This window comes from Phaethon lepturus, unplaced genomic scaffold (genome assembly GCF_000687285.1).
Source record: "Phaethon lepturus isolate BGI_N335 unplaced genomic scaffold, ASM68728v1 scaffold14555, whole genome shotgun sequence".
In the NCBI taxonomy this organism is placed as follows: Eukaryota; Metazoa; Chordata; class Aves; order Phaethontiformes; family Phaethontidae; genus Phaethon; species Phaethon lepturus.
Window position 1 is genome coordinate 121,626 of NW_010542814.1, and position 26,410 is coordinate 148,035.

Here is a 26,410-nt window from a genome sequence, read left to right on the forward strand (position 1 = left end):
GCAATGCAAGGCAAAAGATTTTAGGGTACAAATCTGAAGACACAGTGTACAACGCAGCGTGATAGTATAACATTCTCATCATAAAAGAATCAGGTTTTACTCCATTTCCCTTTTTAACTACTTAAGTAGTTATATTTACAAAATCTTCTTTTTCAAAATGGTATAACTGTACTTGTACACACATATTTGAAAACAAGAAGTGCCTGAATATTGCCCAGGAAAACCTATTTCTGCCCACTTATGATTATAGTCTCTGTTATATACATTATACAAGTGTCCCAAATTTTTTAATATTCTGATTTCCAAGTGTTAAATTCAAAATCCAGAGTCCCATCTTACAGTATTTATGTGTTACTTTTATATTCATTATTGTTTTGACATGCTGCCAAAATTTCTCTGACAAGACAAACAAAAAAAAATAGTGCTGTTCAACAGTTTGCATCTCAACAAAACCTGATCAGTGTTTTATGACACTAGGAAAGCCACTTTTCTACTACAGAGACTTTCTTTCTGATAAATTTAAATCGCCTGCTGCAAACATTCGGACTGTTACAGCTCAGAAATAAAGGCCACAGTAATCTTTTATAATGAAAAGTGTTAGACAGCCTAAATAGGGGAATTGCTATCACTGAGCCTGCAATATCTGTTGCTATCACTGAGCCTGCAATATCTGTTGTTCTGTTGTCAGAAAACAGTGCAAATTATATGACATGAAATTCAGTATGTTTGGCTGAATTCAAAGTGATAATCAACCACAATTCCTATATATGTTGTATGTAAAATAACTGAAATTTTAAAAAGAAATACCCACTAGTGAAAAGAAGTTAAATAATATGATTTTGAGTATTCAAGGTGAGAGCTTTACTCCAGCTGCTGTCTCTTTAAAATCTCTTCTCTCCAGAGAAAATTTTCTCCGCCTAGACACTTCAGAATTTTTTTTCAGACAAATTTGGACAGGGAAAGTTTGAGACTAACATTAGCAGAGATGGGGAACATTTTATGACACTGCCTAAGCCACTGAGCAACATACAGAAGATGAGTGATGGAAGCAGAACCTAGTACTGTCTATCTTATATCAGGGCTCCTCATCTATTTAAACATCTTGCATCCATGAAGCACAAAGGTAAATGGCAAATATTTCTGTTGTAGATGAAACATAGGGCCCTACTGCTGGGCAGAGATTGTAAAATTTAAAATTCACTAACCTTGCTTTAATTCTTTTTCATTTTTTCTTCCTGGAAATATAGTCTGGAAGTTGTCCATTTACAGTCTTAAGAGGAATGAGACTAAAAATAAAATCAGTTAGGGGTCAAAATGTGCCACGTGTCAATTTGAAAGATGAAAAGACTGTATGAATGCTGGATGCCATTATAGCTGAAAATTTTTCCTTACTTTTTATGCAGATGTTGATTTTCATAATTACTAGTGGAGTTACTATTCTGTCTTGTTGAAGATGTAAATTGAAATGTTTTTTTCAATCTGATATAGTGTTGAGAAGAATTGCCATTTCAACAGAGTTATTGCCAAGGGGTTTTTTTTCCTCCTAAATACTGTGAATTAATGAGTTTTATAATTACGGCAGTTGCTTCACACCTCTATTGTTAACCAATGACATTACATCTGCCTTGCTCCACTGGTGCCCTCCTCCTTCTTACTGAAGCATTTAGCAGTTTTGGCAATGGGGAATTACATGGCATGGGGTAAGTAGTCTAATTAGGTATAAGTGAAAATCCTGAGGGAAAAGGATATTTAAAAAGTAATTTGAAGAATCTCTTAATGATGCTGGAACTGAAAGCTGTAGCTACAGTACAAAAAGGCCTGTTTATCATTGCAAAACCTAATTATAATTGTGATTATTCTGATGATCACTCAGTTTTAAAATTTTGAACTTTGGACTGTGTTATTTAAGAATAACCATCCAAAACATTTCTCAAATGTAGTTGCAGGATTTTGTAGATATGACATGGGGGTCGTCTTTTTTTTTGGCGTTGTTCATAATCTTGCAAACCTTTAGACATTTACAAGTTGCCTGATGTATATAAGGAAGGCAGAAGTGTACAACTGTAACAAAGAAAATACTGATGATGTGGGTTTGAAATGGGATATATGCGAGTCTACCAAATTGTCACTGTGTAACTTGAAAAGGAGCAAAAGTTTGTTTAAAACAAAACCAGGAAAAAAACAAAATTGCATTCAAGAACTCAGAAATTAATGATTGTATTAAGGGTTTTAAATGTGAGTTTGATTAAGGGATTTTGAGTTTCAGATTGGTGTTTTGCCATGCTGATGGGAGTGTTCAGAATTCAGGATCATTCACCAGTGAATTATCAGTGAATCTTTGCAACTCACTTGAAAAAGTAGTTTTGAGTCATCCTGTTTCTAGTGCTGATGGGTCTCTCAAAAAAGTCCCTTGATACCAAGATTTGTTTCCACTTAGTAGTCAAGACCATTCATAGTCTTCTCCAGTATCTGTTCTTTTCTCTGTTTTTATTTTATCTTTTCATTTGATCATCTGCCAACATTTTGCAAGATCAAATGAATTTTTTTCAGTATAGGTTAGGGGTTGAAGTATCCATAACATGAACAGGAACATGGCACATGGGAATAGCCCTGCAGTTATGTTGGAAGTATACAGTAAGAAGTGATACAAATAGGTGGGGTACAATCCCCTCTTTCTCTTCTCTCAGTAAATCTGTACTCAAGATGTTTAATCTGTCTTGGGTTTGCAGTTAGCAGGCAAAGTTCAGATTCAGTTACTTTTGTAACTGACTTGTGCTAGTGGACCTGTAATTTTTCTGAGAGAAAATGTTTGATGCTTTTCCACAGAGCTTTCTGTAAAACTTTCCTAACCGTGCTTCAGACAGTAGTAATCCAAATGAGCTTAATCACTGTTGAGTTATGGTGCTTCTTGCATTAAGTATTATTGATGAGAAAGTGTTCATGAATTATTACTGACAGGCTGGATTTCCCTGAGGTACCTAAAGACTGTTTCCTTTTATTCTGAAAGTTAGGTGCAGAGATTAGCACAGAGGTCTGGGTAAAAAGCAGTGAGAGATGCTTTGGGATAATTTTTGTCATTTTCTGTACTAAATCAGCAGTCACCACAAACCTTTTTTAAATCAATTTTAGGTTTTTTGTACCTTGAGGAAAGGAGGTCTGTCTTGACTGATCAGGACTGCGATGATGATTTTTAGTGATTCGTTACTACACTTATCTAGTTATCTGGTTAATATTCTTATTTACAGAGCAAATACTTTGTTATAGCTGTTCATGCTAGACAGTGAAGGGGAGAACCATCTTTCAGCCCTTGTTTTATCTTCATGTTGTCTCTTATTTCTGTTTTTGAATTCTACCTACAAGAGAGAACTGGTTGGCTTTCTTGTGCCTACTGCTCTCGTTCATGTAAACTGGTTGTAAGAGCTGGATTGCTTTCTAATTGGGGAGCTTAGGGACAGAACAGCATGGTATTTGTGTTATACTGGGGCATACGTATCACAGAATCACAGAATCACTAAGGTTGGAAAAGACCTTTAAGATCATCAAGTCCAACCATCAACCCAACACCAACATGCCCACTAAACCATGTCCTGAAGTGCCACATCCACATGTTTTTTGAACACTTCCAGTGATGGTCCACCACCGCCCTGGGTAGCCTGTTCCAATGCTTGACCACCCTCTCCATAAAGGAATTTTTCCTAATATCCAATCTAAACCTCCCCTGGCGCAACTTGAGGCCATTTCCTCTTGTCCTATCGCTAGTTACTTGGGAGAAGATAAGATACTTGGTATCCGTCCTTCTGTGATATAAACATGGACTTCTAAGTTTGGTATCCACATACCTCTTCCCTATATTTCTTTCTGATAATTGACATGGTTTTGTTACACTGCTTTGTATTAGACTAAGTATTTTGTAACTCAGCAGAAAAACTGGCATTGCTCGAGTAGCAGATTTGGAAGGTAGAAGGAGGCGGTTCATGAAACAGGCGCTCTCCATCCCAGATACATAGATAACAAAAGAGTAAAGTTATTAACACCTTATCTGTCTTTCATTACCTGCTAGGTACTATGAGATTAAAGGTACCTCAGTTACCCTATAGCTTTATTTTCTGTTCGTCATCATTAGCACATCCTATTCGAACCAGGGAAATATGTGAGTCTTTGTGAATATTTACACTCTCAGTCTAAAATAATTTTATTTCCTTAGCAGGATTCTATCTTTAAGCTGTTGATTCAGTCTTCCATGAAGGGGCCACAAAGGTTGTTGACTCGGTGATAAACCATCTTTTCCACTGGTCTCCAGTTAGATGCCACGGAAGGAGGAATTAATAAGTTACAAAAATATTGTCCAAGAACAAGTTAATGTGAGCTGTTTTGTGTAATGTTTTCTCTGCAAGCCATGGCAGAAACATTGCTTTTGTTTTTTTTAATATACCATATAAAACTGGTTTTCTGTTCTATAAACCATTTCAGAAAAACATTAGAACACTCTTCCTAAGTCAGTCATTTTTTGGTTTGAATTTATATTTACATTTCGTTTAGAAAGAATTAAAGGTACTACTATGATTTTTTTCAAGGCATAAAAGTATAGCAAGACGGTATTCTTTATGTTATTCTTTTTAAATATGGCATTTCAGTGTCAAGAATAGGAATACTTTATTACATAAACTTTGTATCAAATTAAAAGCAATTATGTTACATACTAACCTTTAAAGAACTTAACAGATTTTATTTCACATATATTGTTCATTCTCAACAATATGAACATGACTGCCATGGCTACTCTACAAATAGGAACAGGCCTCAGCCATTATGCGTATTTTTGTGACCCTTATAATAGGAGAAAGCTGTTACCTCTTACCATTAAATCTTTTCTTCACAATAAATCCTTATCTAGGACTGTTCAATACATAAATGTCATCCTAACCACAGGCATTTCCAGGATCATTTACTTAATTTTTATACAGCTTATTTTCTCTGGATTTTAATGTTCTAAAACATTTGTGCTTCAGTTCCCACTTGGAACGGCTAGATAGTATCGTCGTGTGTTTAATAAAATAGTTTACATGTGAAAATTATATTTGGCTTCATGAAAATAAAATGCTACAGTGAATTTTAATAGCATCCAAATTTCATCATCTATATCCAGTATATTTAAAATGTCTTGTACTTAGCAGAAAGAGTACTTCCACACAAGAATACTCACACATTAAATTTGTCTTGATTTTATCGAGTCCCAGTAGATGGAGCAGTTTTGAATGTTGCTGTAGTAACCTGAATATAGTAATTTTTTGTAACATCATGACACAATTATTTCTTATTTTCCTTTTTCCAAATGATTGTTTGTTTTTTAGTTTGAAAGCATCATATGCTTCCCGCCTTTCCAGAAAAGCACAATCAGTTGGTAAATCAAGATGACAATGCCCACCACTGACAGCTAACTGAATATAGCATAAGTCTTTCATTTTTATGGCATCAATAAAAAAGAATTACATTCAAAACCAGAAAATATAAAACCTTCCCATGTCCAATATACATGACTTTCTGATCTCCAATTAACAAATCTCCTTTTTTTTTCCCTCCAATCTTCTTACTCAACTTCTGTCATTACTTTCCAGTTTAAAAAACGGAATCAACACTCAGGAAATTTAAAATAAAACCTATTTTAAAGTTGAAGTTAAAGGTTTCTAACGTACATTTCCCACGAGGTAGGCCATAAGACAAGAACGGTTATCTTGGAAATAATATAGTATCTTTATTTTTTTTAATTTGTTTTGATTGCAGTGTAACGTCCAAGGGAAAAACTTATGAAAGTGTATATAGCTGTGGTAGTGGAAGCCAGTAGCCTCAGGCTATATCCCCATTTTAAACAGCTGCTTTAGTAACTGCTTCTGTCAGAAAAATGAGGAAATAAATTCCTTTAACAGGAGCTATAGATGTAGTTACAGCAACAAAACATTCATGTATACCAGTGAAAACTATTTTGATGAGCCAGGAAGCTATTGCACTTTTATCTGGTAGAGAGATAGGAGTACTATCCTGGTCTTGTACTTAACAAATGTGAACGTTGGCTGCCATCTGTGGCAAATCAGTGCTTGTCCTTGGTATATATGCTAGAAGCAAGTTCAGTCATAGCAAGCTTGGTTTAGCTGGCTGCTTAAAGCTGCAGGCAATTCAACCATGCACTTTTTTTTTTTTATTTTAGCACAAAAGTCTTTTACTTACCTCTTGACAGTTAGAATTGTAGCGATCATCGTTACGCGAAATTTCAATCTATGCATAGTTGTGCACATGCAGACAATACTTTGCAAAGTATTCATATTGAAAATTAAATGGTTTTTTTTCAGCAGTCGTGTCATATGGTTCTATTTTCAAAAATACAATACATTTGTTGAAATAATGTTTGTGCTTGTTGAAACAAAACTGAAGTTCTAAACTACATCTTTATGAAGGTAAAGCTGAACATTTTATAATATGCAATGCTGCTTTGATAAATGGCTGTGGGTTCTCATGCCCCAAGTGCTCCAGAAGGCGGTTCACAAGCTCGGTGTGCCATTAGCAAGTCAGTACAAGTTCTACCTACTTTGTGCCTCCCAATTTGTAATTAAAGGACGATAGGCAAATTTAGGCCCTCTGCAGCCTGCAGTTCTTTTGTCTTCACTGTTTTCTAATTATTGCTTTTGCTTTTGATAGAATTATACTATTGTACTATAAATTACAGCAGTTACAATTGTAGTGCTGATGAATTTGTTTTCACAGAATTTAGTTCACTTAGTGACACCAGCTCGGCCTTACTGACTGCTGCTTAAATGCACACAAATGTTTTCCTCTGTCAGCAAAGAAGTTACTGCTCAGACTTGTAAAACTGTTAAGAAAGAGGATGGCATTTTGTTGTCTGATTGGAACAGAAATTTCAGGATAAGGATTGTTTTGGGTGAAATAATTACAAGACTGGTATCCAGCATATATTGTTCCTTTAGCATGGTAGTTTAAAAAAAAAAGACGTTAAGAGGATTACTGATCAGTTCTTAATAAAGTATCTGACACTTGTGTTTTCCTATTTACATTTAGATTCTTTCTTTGTCTCATTCTTTTCTTTTTTTTTTTCTTATGGAACCTGGCTAGCTTCAGAAAGTTGGATTTTATTTTAAATGTTGATGTTATGTATTATCACAGCTGACCTTTTAAGAAATCGTTCTCGCCTATTACTTGCCTGGTATTTACAAGGTGCTTTATTTAACAGTTACTTCGGTAGCTCATGCTACCTATAATGTAAGAATAAATTGCAGAGGGACTTTTGCTACCAAAAGCCCAAAACTTTTCTTAGCATTTGAAAAAGTTAATGTATATATTTATCCATTTGGTATAGCATAGTAAGCTTGCTTTTAGAGAACAGTTGCAGATTTTCTTCTCCTCTGCAGCTTAATGAATGTGGGCGAGGCATCTGGCAAAATATTGGAATTGCTGTATGTGAAAACTGTCAAGTTATGCACTCTTCTAAGTAATTTTGTCTAGGATGATGCTCAAATAGAGCTTTCCTTGGTTTATAATAGATTATTGTCGTGTTTCCCATGGAAGAGTCAAATCAGACATCACCTGTTTGATTGAGTTGCCCACATACCAACATGCCATTCCTTTCTGTCTTCCAGTGGAAAAGACTAGCAAGCCAACAGATATTATTCAAACTACTAGTTTTCAGAAAGGGAAAATATCTCAAGTCTATTCCTCTTACCTTAGCAAATAGCTAAAATCCCTCTCACAACAGGTCTCTCAAATCCTTCTCCTGTCAAGGTGAAGGCATGGTACTATGTTTGCTTATATTTGTTTAGTGTGTATATGCATGACTACTTACAAAATACTTTTAGGTACAACTGATGCATACAATATTAAGAAATTTTATCTTAAGATAAAATTATTAAATCATTGAATGCACAATATTCTGTAGATTAATGAGGTGAATTCCAACTGTTTTACCATTTGCCTAAGGCAGCAAGCAAATGTAAACATGAGGTGTAGATAATAGATTATATTTTCTTTTGTATATGATTGTCTTAATATTTACTGTATGCAGTCATATAAGATGCTAATTTTTAATACTTCTTTAGCTATAAGAATGCATGTTTGCTTTCTCTTGATTCACACAGAACAGATGGATGCTTGACTGCCTGCTAATCCACAGCTGGAATGGTTTCAGCGGTTTCCACGTTGCTGGGTTAGAGTGGCTTTTCTAGTGGACTGAGAGGGCAGCAAGAGAGGGATATCATTATTCATCAGTATCCCAGTGGGATCGCTGCCAGCAGAGATTAATTTTTTCTGTTATGCTTGTAAAACAAGCTCAGGTGGAGTCTCTAATCCTCAGGGCACGGGTGGCAGATCAAGGAAGATGCTACAAAGCTAGTTAATTTTCAGATTCTAGGGGAAACAGAAGCTCTGTTAGATGTATAAATACATGATTGCAAATTTAAGTAGCTCAAATCCAAATGGGATCTTCCTAGACATCTGGTACGGAAAATCTCTGTTTTCTTTGTCTTTTAAAAGAAGTTCTTAAAACTTTACACCAGAATATCTGCAACTCTTTTATATCGACAGTTATCTTTCCATTTAGTTTTGTTTTTTTAAAAACAGCTCTTATAGTGTACTTTAGATGAATGCCTTTATTTACAGGTAGAAAAGACATGGTATAAGTCTGTGTAGGAACACTGAGTTTACTGTGTGCAGTGAACATCACCAAGAAAAAATTTCACTTGCCACCCAAAAAGGGGTAGATGTGCCCTAGTAATGCATGGTACATCCCATTCAGGTAATAGGATATTCTGTTAATGTCAAGTGTGCATTTTTGCCATGTTACTCACTGTATCAGGCCTCTGGTCACTCATGACAGAACTGTTGATAGAACTTTCTCAAATCAAGCACACCAAAACATTGCCAGATTGTCTATTTGTTTAATAGACTTCAAATACTTTTGCTTTTACTGACTTTTTTGTTTCCTTAGTGATTACCCCTCTTCCCCACCCTTGTAATGATCAGTGTCTTCCATCTCTGCATTACCTTGTAGTTCCTGAGTTCTTCAAAACATTGGGTCAGATTTTCAAGCAATGTTAATCCACATAGTTACACTGAAATGAGTGGAGATGTGCCAGTTTTATCAGCAGGGAACTACCCTTATTGAAATTTACTTGCAGCAGCTGTCACTTCCTCTTACAGTTGTGTTTTTTTATTATTATATTAAACTATTTTCATTTAAAAGTGCTCAGAGTGACACCAGTAGCATTGGCTTGCTGAAAAGACATTGTGCGTGTAGGCACCTTCCAAGTTTCCCATATATTTCTGCCAGTTCATATTGTTCTTCTATTATTCTGGGCTTGAGCCTCTCTTGAACAGAGGCTGCTAGTCATTTCACCACATGATGACAGGTATTCGCGCCTGTGAACTTTTTATTCCCTTTTGTCTCTGGTCACATAGTAGTCTAGATCCGGAATTTAATCCACTACAAAAATGCAGCAGTGTGTATTTGTGGCTCCCCACTACGGGAGCTGCCACAGGTCAGCAGATCTGAAATCCAGTTTTCAACACAGAGTTTTTACAGCTTGTAATTAACATATACAGTATATTTTACACAAAGAATTAGTAGCACTTACTCCTGTCTCCATGCAGAGTAGCATTAAGTTAATGCGGAGATCTGTTAACTTCTTCCCTGGGTCTGGGCTGTGCACTGCAAGATCCCAATGGAGGATCAAAGCCAAAGATGGAAGATGACTGATCGCTTTCCCAGGGAAAGCTGTGTGCCAGGATTTGCTATTACAATTTTTATTGCTATCATCATCTCAATCAGTAGCTGAGCCAGCTGATTCAGCCAAGCTTAGCTTCAAAATGTGGACAAATGTCCAAATGGAACTGAAGTAGATTTCTCATGACAATAAGACTTTTGAATGTATACTCAGAGAGATTTTCTTAGTTTTGTGTTAGCACACGACTGAGTTCATGCACTGAAAGTCTTTTCCATATTAGTGCAATACAACTAGTTTCAGTACAGCTAAAACCGGTCAGTTTTAAATCTTTCCTATAATATGACTTGAGATTACAGAGGAAGAAAGTTGTGGGTCACTACCCCATCTAGGTATTAAGATTTTAAAAAAATTGGGTGTTGATAGTGCATTCAGAATGTGCAGGTTCAAAGAGTTCTCATGAAAATGACAGGAAAAGTGAGGCATCTTGGAGAGGCGAAAATCTCAAATATACCATTTCCAGTGATAAAATTTAATAATTCTCTCACATCACTATAATTCACTTACAGCATTTATGCCATTCCATTTATATTTATTTGCTATGGTCAAAGTGACTTATTCTAGGTGAATAATGTGTATGCCATACCAGTTTCAGATGTTTGCTCTCATTTTTGTCCTACTTTAGTCTTCTTTTGCATTTATTTTTCCTTAAACCATGCAAGTGTTACAAGCTTACTTGTAATCAATAATTTAACCTAAAAACCTGAGAGTGGACTAAAGCCACCTGTATGAAAGTTGTACAGGCTTAATACTATGAAAGTACCTACACATTTGGGGGAAAAATAAGTGTATTGTAAGAACGGTTTTTATTAGGACTGGCCAAAAAAGTAGCACTGAGTTATGATTGTGATCATAAACTTTATGAAATACGGCTTGTGAGAGTTAAAACTTGAATTGAGAGAGTTAACTTGAAAGTTAACACATGAATTCACTGAATCACAGAATCACTAAGGTTGGAAAGGACCTTCAAGATCATCAAGTCCAACCATTAACCCAGCGCCACCGTGTCCCCTAAACCATGTCCTGAAGCGCCACATCCACCGGTTTTTTGAACACTTCCAGAGATGGCGACTCCACCACCTCCCTGGGCAGCCTGTTCCAATGCCTGACCACCCTCTTCGTGAAGAAATTTTTCCTAATATCCAATCTAAACCTCCCCTGGTGCAACTTGAGGCCATTTCCTCTCGTCCTATCCCTAGTTACTTGGGAGAAGAGATCAACGCCCTCGTCGCCACAATCCCCTTTCAGGTAGTTGTAGAGAGCGATAAGGTCTCCCCTCAGCCTCCTCTTCTCCAGACTGAACAATCCCAGTTCCCTCAGCTGCTCTTCAATTCATTCCTTGTTTTAATATGTTTTAGTAAAGTATGCAATTTAAAAAGGAAATTATTCTGTAACAGAATGATTCTATAAGTATATTTTTTACCACTTGGTAAACCAAATACAATGATTGTATTACCTATTGCTGTATCTTCCTGTACAGTGAAACTTTGCTTCTCTGATATGCTTAGGGACCTTTAGAAAAAAAAGGAAAAATCAACTTTCAAGTTAGTATAGAAGTCCTAAGAACTTTTTTCCCATGTCAAATTACTGTTATTTTATATAATCCTTCCTCTCACATGTGCTAGCATGCTTGCATTTTCTTTTAGAAACTCCATGCTGAAGCAGAGGTCTGTAATTTAACTTTGTACGTTAGAAGTTCCCAGATCTGCCAGGTCGCTCTCTGCTACTGGTAGCTAATATTGCTGACCTCCTATTGCTCTGTGCGCAGTGGCAAAGGTCTTTCAGACTCCTGACCTCTGGTCATCAGGAATGTCATCAGTAGTTTGTAGTTTGGATGTTTTAAGTAAGAGGTGAACTTGTGAAATCTAAACCCTTCAGGGTGTTTTTAAGTGATCACTCAACTGTTTCATTGCCCTAGCTTGTACTTTTTATGATGTCTGTAATTGTAAAATTTGTGGTGTTTATCATACACAGCTATTTAAAAGCAAAAATCAAACATTTGTCTGTTTAAAGTGAGAAGTCTGAGAATACAATTATGTATGGTTTCTCTGATCACTAATGTGGGAACTTTATAAGAATTGTAAAAACTTTTAACTTGTTTGTTCTTATAAACAATGTTTGTATGTCCACCTCATTGAAATGTGCCCATTTTAAAGCCTGAAAGATAGTTGTTGGTGGTGGTTTTTTTAATAATAGATTTACATAATTGCATGTTGGTGGGGTTTACAACTTTATTTCTTCAACTTCTTGGGCTCAACTGGAAATTTCCAGTTCCCTCTCTGGTAAGCCTTAAATCTGGAGACAGAGCCCGGAGTAGCCCAGCCTCACTATTTTGCTCCTAGCTAGTTAATTGGGTTAACTTTACAATTTGAATTCTATACTAATTTTTTTTGACACATATCTTTTATCTGTAAAAATGCATTAACCGCCAATTACATACTAAATACCAAAGTTAATATTTGTTTCAAAAAGATACTGAGCAGCCCTTATCCCTTGGATGTTACTCTCCATCCTATGCACATCTGTTTGTTTCCCCCCTGTCATTTTTACAAAAGTAGAGGGTGGAGAGTACTCCGACGGAGTACTGGAGAAGTGTCAAGATCGTTTTCCCATTCCTCAAGCTGGAGTGGAGAGTTAGGGCAGGCGGAGTCCCCAGTGGGAGGCACCGGTGCCAGAGAGGGACCCCCCTCTCCGCAGCCAGGGACAGCTGCTGCCCAGGGACTGTGGTGCTGATGCCCCCGTGCCCCACAGCACAGGGGCTGGCACAGGGCTTTGCTTTCTGCCTTCCTTCCCTGCCAGCCGCCAACCCTGGAAGGAAGGGATGGGACAGGAACTGCACTGCAGGGTTGGCTCTGATATGCTGGATGCCATTTGATTGCACTGCCGCATACACCTGCAGTTGACAGGGAGAGATGTTACGTGGTATATCAAGGCAAGGAGCTTATTCACAAATGCTCTCTGTGATGAATTACAGTATCATGTAGTAAATGTAAACTAATTTTGCCTGACAATTTTTGTTTTCTTCTTTTGTACCATGTTAGCCAGTCTTCAAGATCTCTACAAAACTTCAGCCTGCTCTGTTGCTTAGTGGAGCTTGCCAGGCTGCCCTAAAAATCTGGAATGCCACTTCTACAAAGTTTGTCTTAAAAAGTATATTTTTACATGTGTAAAACAGAGTGAGGAAGGACTTTCTGCAAATGCCCGCTGTCTAAAAGAGGGCTTCTTCTGATCTAAATATCCCTGTGTTATGTAGTGGCTTCAAAAAGCTGCTAGAAATGACCTTTTTTTTTTCCTTTTTGTCTATAATATGAATCTTGCAAACATGCATCATGTTTCTTCTTAAAACTTATAACTAGTAATATATGTTTATAACTGTCTTTAACTGGGATATTGTCCTAGACCTTTTATATCTAACAGTAAAAAAAACACCCAAACATTTTAAACTTTGGAAGTTTGAATTATGTCCCATAAAACTGAGACCAAAGCATATACATTTATAGGCTACCAATAAACTCCTTAAAATAGGAGTTTATAATGGAATCACTAACACAGATATAATTTTCAGAGCAGTAATTCTAGCAAGTACTTCTCCAATTCCATTTTTCAAACTGCTTTACTTTTTGGTGTGAGCTGAAAAACAACTTTTAATTTAGTGGTCAGTTTGGGCTTTTTTTCTTTTTTCCTTTTTTTTTTTTTTTTAAAGCACATGATTTATCACATTTATTTGTTTTCTGAATATAAACCTAAACTTGATTGTGTTCCAGCTGCCTGCCAGGAGACATCTGCATAAATTTACCATCTTTCCTTATAAATCAAACTCACACTTGAAAGTGTTAAGATAAAATATAGTATAAATATGTTGGTTAATGTAAATAATTTTGATAATATATACTTGTGTCATTATTTTGTGACATAATACAGTCTTGTGCTCTTGGGAAGAGCATGGGCAAAGGAAGATTAAATTGGGAACTTTAGTTAAGCTGTTTTTTTATTTTCCTTGTAGTACAGCTAACAGTGAAATGAGACTTTTGTCAGCACATGAATGGAGATATATATATGTATATATAAAAATTTGAAATAATTTCAAATGTTTTTAAGTACAGAAGTTCATGTATCCTCAAAGAAAAATTTATAATTTGTGAATATATTGTAAAACATTATTATCCACTTAGCTAGCTACTGGCAAACTATCAGTGCTTATTCTTTCTCTATTTTGACCATGCGAGTTTTCTCTGTCCTATACTAAGAGTAACATAGGTATCAACCAAATGAGGGCAGTTACAGATTGCTTTAAAGATTGGAGTCCAGTTACTTAAAGATCAAAATATGCTTTTTTCACTTGGAAAAATAAATTGCATATCGGCATACCTTTGAAGTTCTGATAGCAGAGACCTAAAATATACTTCGTAATGTATTATTAGTGTTATTTGTAGAACAGTTGTAAAAAAACCCACATTTATTCATTGTGGCCTATTTATTTTTCATTCTATGCACAAATGTATGACTTTTGCAGTCCTTCAGCGTGTACTCAGACTACCAGCAGTTTATGTAATTTAAACCAAGGTTCAGGTTAAGAGTATGAGATTACTATATTAGCTAAAAATGATCCTCATCTCCTCATCTTTTCTCCTTTTTTATTATCTGGTAGTTACTTTTAGTACTAGTTTACTGCAAGTTTTTTTAATACTTTAACAACTGTTAATTTTGGTATCAAATTTTCTAAGAATGCTTTTCTCTTTTTTCTTTCTACATCAGAAACTTGAAAGGGAGCAAACACATTGCAGGTTTATTAAAGTTGAAAATATGATTTGGGTTCACCGTACCTATATAAAGAATAGGAACAGTCAATTCTAAGGTAGTTTCAATAACAGCATCGCTAAAGAAAAGACTACTGGTTCAACTCTGGAATGTGAGAAACTATTTTTGGTTTGTTTTAGACCCTCATTGTTACAAATTAATCAACTACTGTTTAAAGTCTAGAACTCATTAACTTTATAAGTTTTACTGTTCCCATGACTGAACTTAACTTAAAATATTCAAGTTTACTTTCATTGCTCACCTTGATCCCATTTCTGTCTATGCTCCACAAGTATCCTCTTCTCTCTTGTAAAAAGACGGCAAGATGCAGTTATTTGAGATTTAAAATATTTTAGAAGGTTTACATGTGGTATAATTTTATAGTTCAGCTCTCACTATAAATCAGTAATTTCAGCCAAACTTACACATTTTGTGGGTAGAAAGAAATTCTGATTTTTTTTTTAACCCTGTGGACACTGCGGAGCATAGTACTTGCCATGTTGGATACCTTATTTAAATTCTAGTTCAGTCTCACTCTTCAAATGCCTCATAGTACCAGAAAACTGCATAAAATATACTTTAAAATGGGAGGAGTTCTTTACTTTTAGAACAATTCAAATAAATGGTGATGATAAGCTGCATATCTGGAACACGGATGTTGCAGACAGGGCTCTGAGATGATACTGTGGCTGGTGTTATGCAGGAAACAGAATTCAATTATCAGAATAGCCCTTTGGCCTTGTAAAATGTAACTGTTGAGTTTATGCAGGTCTACGTGTGACATTTCTCACTGGCAAAGCAAGTTGCCATCTCCTATATGACCCTGCATCACATACAGGTTGAAATGTAGGTTTGAGAGGACTCTTACACCCTTGAAACGATGCAGGAGTTTCTAATGCCCGAAAGGAGACATTATTGGGAAAGTCCATCACAGACCTATAGAACAGAGAGATGTGACATGACTACCAAACACATGATTGCAGAACCCATAGCTAAAATTCCTAGTTATCTCCTGGTATACTCCAAGTTATGCTTAACTGCGTAGGTGCTTGTAAATATATTATTCGCACATGGGCTGCAATAGTCCAGATTTAACAGAAGAAAAAAGAGAAGAGAAAAATGCACAGCAGTGCTTTGTGGTTTAACTATAAAGTTTGTATTAAGTTTCTTGACTTTAGAATGAAGATTAATGCTTGATATGTAATTTGATCTGTTTCCTCACCCATGGAAATGAGAACGATATTCAGATACAATGTACTAAAATAATACATATTATATGTTCCGTGGAATAGTTGAAGCTATAGCCTTTGCAGAACAGATTGAGATTCACAATGAAAAGGAAAACGAAAATGAAAAAATATTGAGTGAACAGCAGGGCCCATTTGAGGTGGTTACAAAGGATGTTTCTTTATTCTGTCTTTTCTTGTGCAACCTGAAAACAGTAGCAGGGGGTTACAAGCAGAGTTCATCACAGAGTTGTCAATCACTGTCATTTAACATTTTGCAATGGAAGATGTCTTTATTCAAGGACAGCTGGGCAAATCAGAGAAACAGATTTGCAGTTAGTAGTCTGTCCAGCCTACACTAAGCAAACAAGGACAGGGCAGACATACTGGCCTCTCACATAAAAATATAATGGACTCCGCTGACCTCAGTGCCCTCCATTCAGCTTCATTCTCAGTTGTATAAAAGCTTCACTACCCATTCTCAATTTCCTTTAATTACCTACATGATGCAGATAAGAAAATGAACCTCACTTACTTACAGTCAATGATCACAAACAGGAAATTAAGTAGGCAAGTTGTTTAAAATAAGAGGAGTGTTTTGGAGGTAAATAAAACATGCGCTGGGGAAGAATTAGGGAAAACGCATTTTCAGGAGTACCAGTTGGTCTGGAGTGATTTGGCTGATCCTTTTTCTTTCTGCTACTTTAAACTGCAAAGCATAACTAAGTAAAAAATCTCCTTGGTAAACACTCTTTAAAATATCTTTGAAGGAGAAGCCAGTTAAATACAAAGAGTGAAGCAAACATGCAGCGTTCTATAGGGCTTAAAAAGATTGTGACCTTAGGTTCAGAGAATAAATGACCACAGTTTTCACAAGAGATCTAGCAGAGACATCCAGGATTAAGCAGCAGTTGTCTTTAGTCAGTCTTCACTTCTAATCTGCAGTTGAGATATGAAATAAATTAATGACATTAGGATTTTCTTTCCAAATCTTAAATTGTCTGATACCTATCTTTCCTTTTACATTTATATCACAGTTAAGCTGTAGTTTCATTGTGCCATTAAAGAAAATAGAAAATTTTGTGCTGTCGTTTCCAAGGGTGTGAAAGACAGCTATATAACTCTTTTTAGGAATTGCGAAGAAAGGTTCTACGTGTTAGGATACTAATGAGTGGATACGGTATTTTGCAAGTCAATTAGGTAGTTCTATTAGGTGTTCTAAAATTGCCATTTTTCTTTACCTCACTCTGCATTGGTTACCGTTGTGAATATTTCATTAATATGGATTTGCAGGAAGTCTGACTGGAGATTGAAGACTAAAATGCATATCATCAAATCTGTAGTTTAAGAGGAATATAAAACCCTGAACACTTTAATTTAATGGTCTCTGCTAAGCCCATAGTTAGGAAGACATTGCCCATCGGGCTACCCGAATGACTTTTTATTTTATGACAAAAGAAATACACTCCCTTAAATTACAGATGGAAAAGATATCACATAATATAAAACTCTTACTTTACTTGAAGGTTTTGTACTTTAGAAAGATCACTCTCATTCCAAACCAGAATATGTACACATACATGCACAAGAGGATATTGCGGAGGAAAAAAGATTACCGATTAAGTCACAGAACTGACCTTTCAGCCTAAATTATAGTTCTTAGAATGTTTCTGTTGAATTTTCTTTCTTTCAGAGACAGTGGATTTCCCTAGCAGGAGAATGAACATCTCTGGCTACTAGAACAGTCATTCTTGTTCCACTCAGCCCCAAAGATGTTGCTATTCATAACTACATTTAGATTACCTGTTGGTGTGCAGCTCCTTTTTGCAACAGTGAGAAAATTCTTAGACAGCTTTCATCTTGGCATGAATGGTATTAGTCCCACTCTGGAGCACAGAGGATAGTTTTCAGCACCTGCTTACAATTTTGCTCTTTGCTTTGCTCGTTGATCATCTGTTGCTTAGACACTGACTGCTCAAAATATTGAAAATATACTTTAAAAGAACCTTACCAGAGCTATTTAAAACCCACTGTGTTTTGAATACAAAGAGAAAAGTAGAAACCCTGGAAACTGAAAATGTGAATTATTGACTTCTTTATAGATAACCTGACAATGTTTTTGTGAGCCAACCAGGGTAGGATATCTGTAAAAAGTCATCTCAAATACTGATTCCAACAAATTAATGTATTTATTTCAGTGCTTTTATTTTCTTCTTCTCTAATGTTAAAATCAGCTATGTGAAAAAAAAAATTAAAATGTATAATTGTGTGAATATTTGTGAATATTTTACTAGCTATTGTTTTCCCACACACATGATCTTGATAAATAAGTACGCTTGCTAAACATTAAAATGCTGCTATTTTAACAATGAAAACTAACTGTAGTAAATTAAATGCATATACTTCCAATGTCAGTAAGGAGTAATAATTATTGTGAAGTTAATTACAATGGTAATTTTTTTTTTTTTTTTTTAAGAATGCTGAGGAATATACAGATCTGCCTGTGAGACACAATGAAGATCAGATGAACAGTGAACTGGCAAAACATCTTCCAATTGAAGTCAATCCCCATTCATTTGACAGCTCACACACAAAAACACACCTCCTGCTGCAAGCCCACTTCAGTCACGCCATGCTGCCATGTCCAGATTATGCAACTGACACAAAGACAGTGCTGGACCAAGCAATTAGAATATGTCAGGTATAGTAAAGCATTTCAATACTTAACTCTTCTTGTTTTACTATTGTTAGTGTGTTGTAATATTTTGAATATAGAAAAATCTGAAGATTTCTTGCAGTCTTGTGGAGAACTGATACCACACGGTATGATACCATTTTGTTTAGAGAGGAACAAGATGTCCATAAAGATGCCCACTTTACAGAACTGGAGGTAAACAAACTTATGGTAAAAGACTGTGGTACCCTGGTTGGAGGCATCTGTTGCCATAGGGCTCACTTCTTCTTTCATATGCAAGAGCTTTCTATCTCTGAATCAGGGAATGTTGTACGAATGCTGCAGGAATTAAGTCAATCCTGCATGGGTGTGCTCCCTGCAGATTGTTATGCTGACCTCCAAGAACCTGTCTCCCATGAGTACTTTTATTTTTATAGCACCCAAAAGCACTATAGTCACTGCTAAGCATAAATAAAACATGATTTGAAATGTGATTTGAGATGAGATAGAAGGTTTTTCCCTAGCTTTTGAAAAGATATGTCTTCTATTTCCCAATTATCATAGACTCAAAGAGCACACTTTTTAAATCAGTTTTTAAATTGCATCTGGAGTCTTGTGACTTTTACAGTTGTACTGTAGTCACAACCCACAGAAAGTAAACTGACCATGGAGAGTACTGGTAACAAACGATCACGTGCTCAGCCGCATGCCTCAAAAGAATTTTAAAGCAGCAATTTGAGTTTGGAATAGAGTGCTGCCATATCTGAAAAGCGCAATTACAGTTACAGCAGGAAGGGTGGGCTCTAGTTGACGCAGAGAATAGCCTCCCCTCTGATTCTGCCAGAAAGGAATAATATTCTCTTTAGCAGAACTGGACAAGGACTCCTTCACAGGTTCTTGAAGATCAGGTAGACTTCAACAAACTATTCTTTTTATCTTTCTCTGTTTCCATATCTGTAAAATAGGGACAGTAATTCTTTCTTCCTACAGTTTTTGCTAGCTCAAATTTTAATATCCTCAGTAATCTACATGTCAACTATCAGAATAAGGCTTTGATCTTGTTTGAAGCCTGTTGGCAATATGGTAACTACAAACATCATTGTGTCAAGCCTACCTGTTTGTAAAACCACTCTATGAGAAATTATTAATCAATGCTCTAGATAGACAAAATACCACGGGCAGTCCAGTGTCCAGTGACTTGGGTGAGTCTCAACTTTACACTAGCAAAACTTGCAAGCTTGTGATACTAATATCAAACAAAGCAAAACTAAAATTGAGAAAAGGAAAGCAGGAAGCATGTAACACCACAGATGTTATTGCTACACAGTCCTAAACTTGGGAACCAGCAGTGCTTGAATGCAAGTCTACTCCAAATATTTCAAATCAATAAAATCGTGGTGCTGAAAGCTTCAATGTATGAAGTTATTTTTCATAATACTCAGTTATTAACAGAGAAAAACATCACTTGCTCAGGTGAGAAAATTCACCTTTGTTTCAAAGAAGCTACATACTTAAAGTTCATTTAGACATTTGTGGAGTTAGCGTTTGGGGGGTTAATTACATATTTGGGAAAAATGCAAATTAAAGATTCTTTTTTATAATTGTTTTGTTTAATATTTATCCTGCTATGCTAAGAAATGTATTTTTTAATCCTGTTACTGCATAATAGGTGTTCAGAAACAGTAAACACTCAGAAGAAAAAAACCTAAAATATTTAACAGTTCCTTTAAACTGAAGTAGAGTTCAGAAGAATACCATCCCATACTGTGCCTTGGCACTCCAACCTTTGGTTAACTTAATTAACATAATGTTACATATACGGTCATCTTAAAAAAAAAAAAGTCCCTCTTTTAAAAAAAATAAAAAGAAAAAACATGCAAGCATTTTTGTATTTTGAAGTTGGTGCATGGTTTACATCTCTTGGGAGAATATTTGTTCCATCTTATTAGTCACGCTTTCCAAACGGAGGTTAAAGTTCCCAGAATCTAAGCAATAGACAGGGTTACACTTTCAATATTGGTTGTTACCTTTTTCCTTAGCACTGACCTGCTGATGAACTCTGGGTCAAGAGAGGTGGAAAAAAAGATGTTAGTTGTGAGAAAAGGAACTGAACCATAGAAGGATCCATTGATAAACGTATTCAGTGGGTGATGTTCTCTCTGTGTGTGAACACACGCTCACACACCACCAAACGTAAAATTCAGCAGTGAGACGGGAATTGGTTTTTGAGTTATGTTGAACTTTTGTTTATTTACTTACAAAGTACTTTAGCTGTTAAGGTTGTATAGCTAACCTTCAAACTGTGACCTGAACATAAACTGTTATTTTTGCTGGCGAGTATGTGAATGACAGACTTTCCATATCAGTGCTGCTTTTCTGTTAGAAGAAAACAAGATCTTTCAAAGAGCTTTTACAAGTGCTTGTATTTTGGTACATACAGCAGGCCTCCATCCCAGGTGCCCTGCAGAGCAGATGTGCCATCTCTAGCCACGATACGTAAGCAAGCCTTTTTCCATCACAGGCTATTAAACTTCTCCACTCTTCTGTGCTGTCTTTCACCTGAATCAGCTTTCTCTCCCATGGTTCCTTTTGCATTCGTGTTGTGTCCTCCCGCCCATTCCTCCAATGTCCTCTGGGCCTCTTTCATCACTGGTGTCTTTAGGCTGAGTAGTGTTAATGGTCAGTCAGAAAACTATGTTAACAGCATTAGACAGATAAATGTATCTGATGGATTTCAGGTAAGATTCCACTCTCTTGTAATAAAAAAATTTATGCAATCACTCTTAAATTAATTTACTCAGATGTCTTAGGAGTTTTGGGTTTATTTTAGAATTCTGATGATCTGTACTCATCATGAAACATAGAAGTCATAAGCATTTAACAGAATTTGAGGAGTTGTGGTGCTGGATCAATAAAGGAATGTAATTGTTAACATAGAAAATGGAAGACATCTATTCTGTTAGTTTTACTGTAGTTAGCATTTGTTAGGTATAGATGGAGTTCATTATAGCAAAACAAAATTTAGTACCTGTTTACCCGGTATGAAATACAGAATTCTTTCCCTCTTACTGCAGAAATATGGGGAATAGCAATATGTAACCTTCTGGAAGGTGAATGCCTATCTACTCCCACACCCATCCCTGTAATGAATGGCCACTGAGGCACTGACTAGACTGAAGGAATGTCCCTGCTCTACATTGAAAAGCTCAAGTCAAAAACTAGCAAGTTTGTTATCAGTGACAGGCTCTCGTAGATAAAGCACAGAAGGTTCCCATGGCTCAGAAAATCTGCCATGACTTCCTGTGTGATCTTGGGCAAGTCATTTAATTTTTGATTGCCTCTGTTACCTTTAATACAATCACAGTAGACTGCATATTCTCTTCAAGCCTAGTACTCTGTCTGCGTTATTTTTCCTAAGAAAAGATAGAGGTTTAAGTGAGATGGTGCTGAGCTGCTCAAAATCCAACACTTCTCCACTCCTTGCAGAAGAACCTCAAAGAATAAAAATTCTAATGAAATGAATTCTCTAACATTTTTAGAGAATGTAATTATTACTGTAAAAAGACAATACCCCACCTTTTTTCCTATCTCTGATACTAAGAATATGTGAAACAGGCTAGATCTAATCTCTTTTTTACTTCTTTTGTCAAGCCTTATATTTTCTGACTATGTATTCAGTGATCAGTTCTTATTCTGCTGTTCTAAGACTGTCGCCTATATTTGCATTAATTGAAATGGATAATTGAGGCAGTAATACCATCAGTCTCAGATTCAGCAGGGCAGTTTCTTCTAGGAAATAATGTGACAGTTGCAAGCCTCCACTTGTAGTATAATCGTTGATAAAATATTTTAATATTGCCAGAAGCGGAACTGCCATGGATCTCAGCCTTAACCTTTGAGAAGTGTTTACCTATGATGTGTTAAACACATCTCAGCAGGGTATCTGTGCACTGAGAAGATGGACATGAAGGCAGATTCCAAACTGCAAACTAAAGACTAGTTTGCACAGGAAACATGCACAGCCCTGAAATGAGGACCTTCGAATCACAGAATCAATTGCATTGGAAAAGACCTCTAAGATCCTCAAGTCCAACCATTAGCCCAGCACTGCCAAGTCCACCACTAAGCCACATCCCTAAGTACCACATCTGCATCTTTTAAATACCTCCAGGCATGGTGATTCAACCACATCGCTGGGCAGCCTGTTTCAATGCTTGACAGCCTTTTCAGTGAAGAAATTTTTCCTAATATCCAATCTAACCCTCCCCTGGCGCAACTTGAGGCCATTTCCTCTCATTCTATCGCTAGTTACTTGGGAGAAGAGACCAACCCCCGCCTCGCTGCAACCCCCTTCCAGGTAGTTGTAGAGAGCGATAAGGTCTCCCCTCAGCCTCCTCCAGACTGAACAACCCCAGTTCCCTCAGCTGCTCCTCGTAAGGCTTGTGCTCCAGACCCCTCACCAGCTTCGTTGCCCTTCTCTGGACACGCTCCAGCACTTCAATGGCCTTCTTGTAGTGAGGGGCCCAAAACTGAACACAGTATTTGAGGTGCAGCCTCACCAGTGCCGAGTACAGGGGCACAATCACTTCCCTGCTCCTGCTGGCCACACTAGTTCTGATACAGGCCAGGCCAGGATGCTGTTGGCCTTCTTGGCCACCTGGGCACACCAGGACCAACACCCCCAGGTCCTCCACTCTTCCCCAAGCCTGTAGTGTTGCATGGGGTTGTTGTGACCCAAGTGCAGGACCTGGCACTTGGCCTTGTTGAACCTCATACAGTTGACCTCGGCCCACCGATCCCGCCTGTCCAGATCCCTCTGCAGAGCCCTCCTACCCTCCAGCAGATCAACACTCCCACCCGACTTGGTGTCATCTGCAAACTTACTGAGGGTGCACTCGATGCCCTCGTCCACATCATTGATAAAGATATTAAACAGAACTGTAAAAAAGATACTAAACTGTAACACTGTCACTGATGGGCCTGCCTTTCCCCGACATATTACTCCTCAAGAGAATCTGATTTTGATAGGAAATGAAAACTTTGTGTTAAGCACTGCATTTCCTTAGCTGCACGATGATGTGCATAACACCACTTTACCCATTCTAAAAGAGTTTAAGCAAGTATGTTGTTTCTGGTCATTTAAATTGCAACTTTTGCTACAGTTCTGCTTATGACAGTCATCTTTGTGGTACATGTTCAGAGTCATCAAATATTGCACAAATACGCTGCCCAAGTCATCTGTCTTTTAAGAGCTAGCTTACATACTAACTGCTTACTCCAATAAACTGCAGACTGTTCCGGCTGATGGTGGGAGCTGTATCTACTGCTCCTCACACAAAAGAGACTTTCTGGCCATATCAGCACAGCTGCAAACGGCAGTTCCCAGACTAAAAGAATGAGAATGTCCCTCAGCTCTGGACTTCCCATCCTCCCCAAACCTCCTCAGTTCATAACAGCCACTGAAACTATTGACTTGAGGAGCCATATCCCTTTGATCATTTGTTTTTCTGCCTATGAGGAAATGGAGAAGTTCTATAAGATCCTAAGGGTGTTTTGAGCTCATACGTTGTCTGTTGTTAGTGCAGGTGTGCCGATCACTTGCTGCAAGGTTGGTAGGAGTTACAGGAACGACCTATTTTACAGTTGTGTATGTAAGATTTGTCTAGAAGTGCCCAGGGAAAGAATGCACTGGCAACTATAAATAAATGGGCAGCTTTACTGAAGGAAGGGAAGAGAATCAAATTAACTTGAGAATGCAGAGGATTATTCAGAAACAAGTGAAGAGCAGAGGCCATATCTCTTCAGCTACTGCACATATTCTTTGTGTATGTGGTGATATTCCAGTGATAGCACAATGTTTGCAATTTTACTTAAATACTGGCTGCTTTCATGATTGGGTGGCTATTATTCCACATTAGGAGGGTGGAAATAATACAATAATCAAAAAACTTGTAGCACATATACTGGACAGTAATGCTTATTTATAGATACTAAGCAGCAATGGATGGCTTTGTAGTGAAAGTACCCTGGCACAGGAAATGTTGCGGTGGAATTACTTGCTGCCTGCTCGTGTTTTATAGGAGTATTCGCGGGAAAAGGGAGGGTTACCTTCGTGGCAGTGGTGTTGGGTTTTTGCTTGCATAATTGGTAAACTGGTGTATGGAAGCATCTTGGTGACAGTTTAATGATCATTTGGTGCTGCTTATATAGAATCCCTCCCCCACCCATGACAAACCTTTTCCCAGTTGGGGCTGGAGGAAATGAGTAATGCTTAACCCATTTGTGTGATCAATTCACTTAAGCAGCTACTGTGAAATGTTAATCACAACTTTAATTTGTACTGCATTAGCATTTTGATTAACTTGTAGGCTTGCTAGCACACTTGAAGCACTTTTACTCATAGTTACAGCTCGGAAATGACTTTTTGATTAATTAAGTTTGTTAGACAGCAGCTGAGCTTCCTGAATGCTAACCTTATGGGGCTAAAAGTTCAGGAGAAAGTTACTGGGAATAACTGTTGCTGTTGAAAAGGATTCTTGTGAATGCACTCCAAATTTTTTAATTATTGACAAAAATATGACATTACTACTTTGAAACTGACTTCAAACTCTAAAGAGGGAAGGTTTATTATGAGAAAGATGCTGTATATTTTTCATGAGTTTGGTAGATTTGTGTAAGATTTGGAACAAATGCCATCTTTAAGACATCGTCTATGTTTAGGAAACTGGGATGTCTTGCCAAGGGATTTTTCTCAAAAACATTTTATTGTATTTACAGTTCACTAGCATAGTAGAGAATATGAATGTATTAATTACTCATTTGAAATTAAATTGTACATTGGGACTCAACAAGTTCTGAACACGTTGGGTCATGCTCTACCAAGTTCATATTGCTGGTATCACATTCCATAGCTGTTTTTACCTCTGTAATACTGTCAAAAAAAAAAAAAAAAAGTGTAAGAACCCAAGGATTGCAATCTAAATGTAGACAGTAACTGATTTGTCCTTTCCCTGGTTCTGATCGTACTAATAATGTTACTATGGAGGCTAAAGGATGAATACAGGGATAGGAATCTTACAAAGCAGCTAGGAAGGTCATAATTTGCATACATCAGTGAGACCTTTATGATGATGGGAGAATGAAGAATTAGTCTCTCATAGGGGGTAGCAGAGCATATGGAAGAGGGAGCTGAATATGCTTGTAAAAAAAGGGAAGGGAAGGGGGATGCGGAGGGCAGTATGAAGGGAGTGCCTCCTGAATAGGATTAATTACATCTTATTCACTATATCTCTGATAAAGTACAAGGGGGTAGGGGTGGTCTGTAGGCTGAAACAGTACAGCTGTATAAGCCTGATTTACTTGATCTGAAAGAACCTCTCCCCCGCCCCAAATTAATACATTTCTGAAAAGTAATCTTGGACTAGATCTCTGAAGTGCAAAGGTGCTGTAGATACCTGTATTACCAATATATAACATACAAAAAGTAGTGACCTTAAAACCCTCTGTAAGACTTCTTCAAATAAATTCCAACTTTTTGAGTCAGTTGTTGTTTCTGGGGTATATAATTGAAGCATCATAATCATGATTTATATAAAAACATGAAACTTACAGTACATGGCATACTTTAACATCTGGAAAAATATTTTACTTGTATTAGTATGATCTCAAGTCACATGTGGACCATAATATATTGGAAGGCTTCCTACATTTGAAGCATGTGCAGGAAAGATTTATTATTATTCTGAATTCATAGTTTTCAGGAAAATGGATAACATGCATACACTTTTTCATATTATTATCTATAAATATTCGTCATATAAATTCTGAAAGTCTAAGGTGAATGTTGTTCTGCATAGAGGGCTGTATATATTAGTGTACCAACCTTCAATTTCCCAAATGAAGGCACTCAGTAAAGTGTCATAGTCTGTGAA

The 26,410-nt window shown here is 36.9% G+C and overlaps 1 protein-coding gene across 1 annotated transcript in view; it reads left to right on the forward strand.

The window, feature by feature from the left end:
- The window catches only part of ASCC3 (activating signal cointegrator 1 complex subunit 3), a gene marked incomplete at its 5' end in the record, with an annotated part of 156,710 nt that overhangs the window by 114,849 nt on the left and 15,451 nt on the right, over positions 1 to 26,410 (forward strand). The window contains one exon of the mRNA XM_010288161.1: positions 18,282 to 18,506. Coding sequence (XP_010286463.1) covers positions 18,282 to 18,506 — 225 coding nt within the window. The remainder of the gene's footprint in view (positions 1 to 18,281; positions 18,507 to 26,410) is intronic.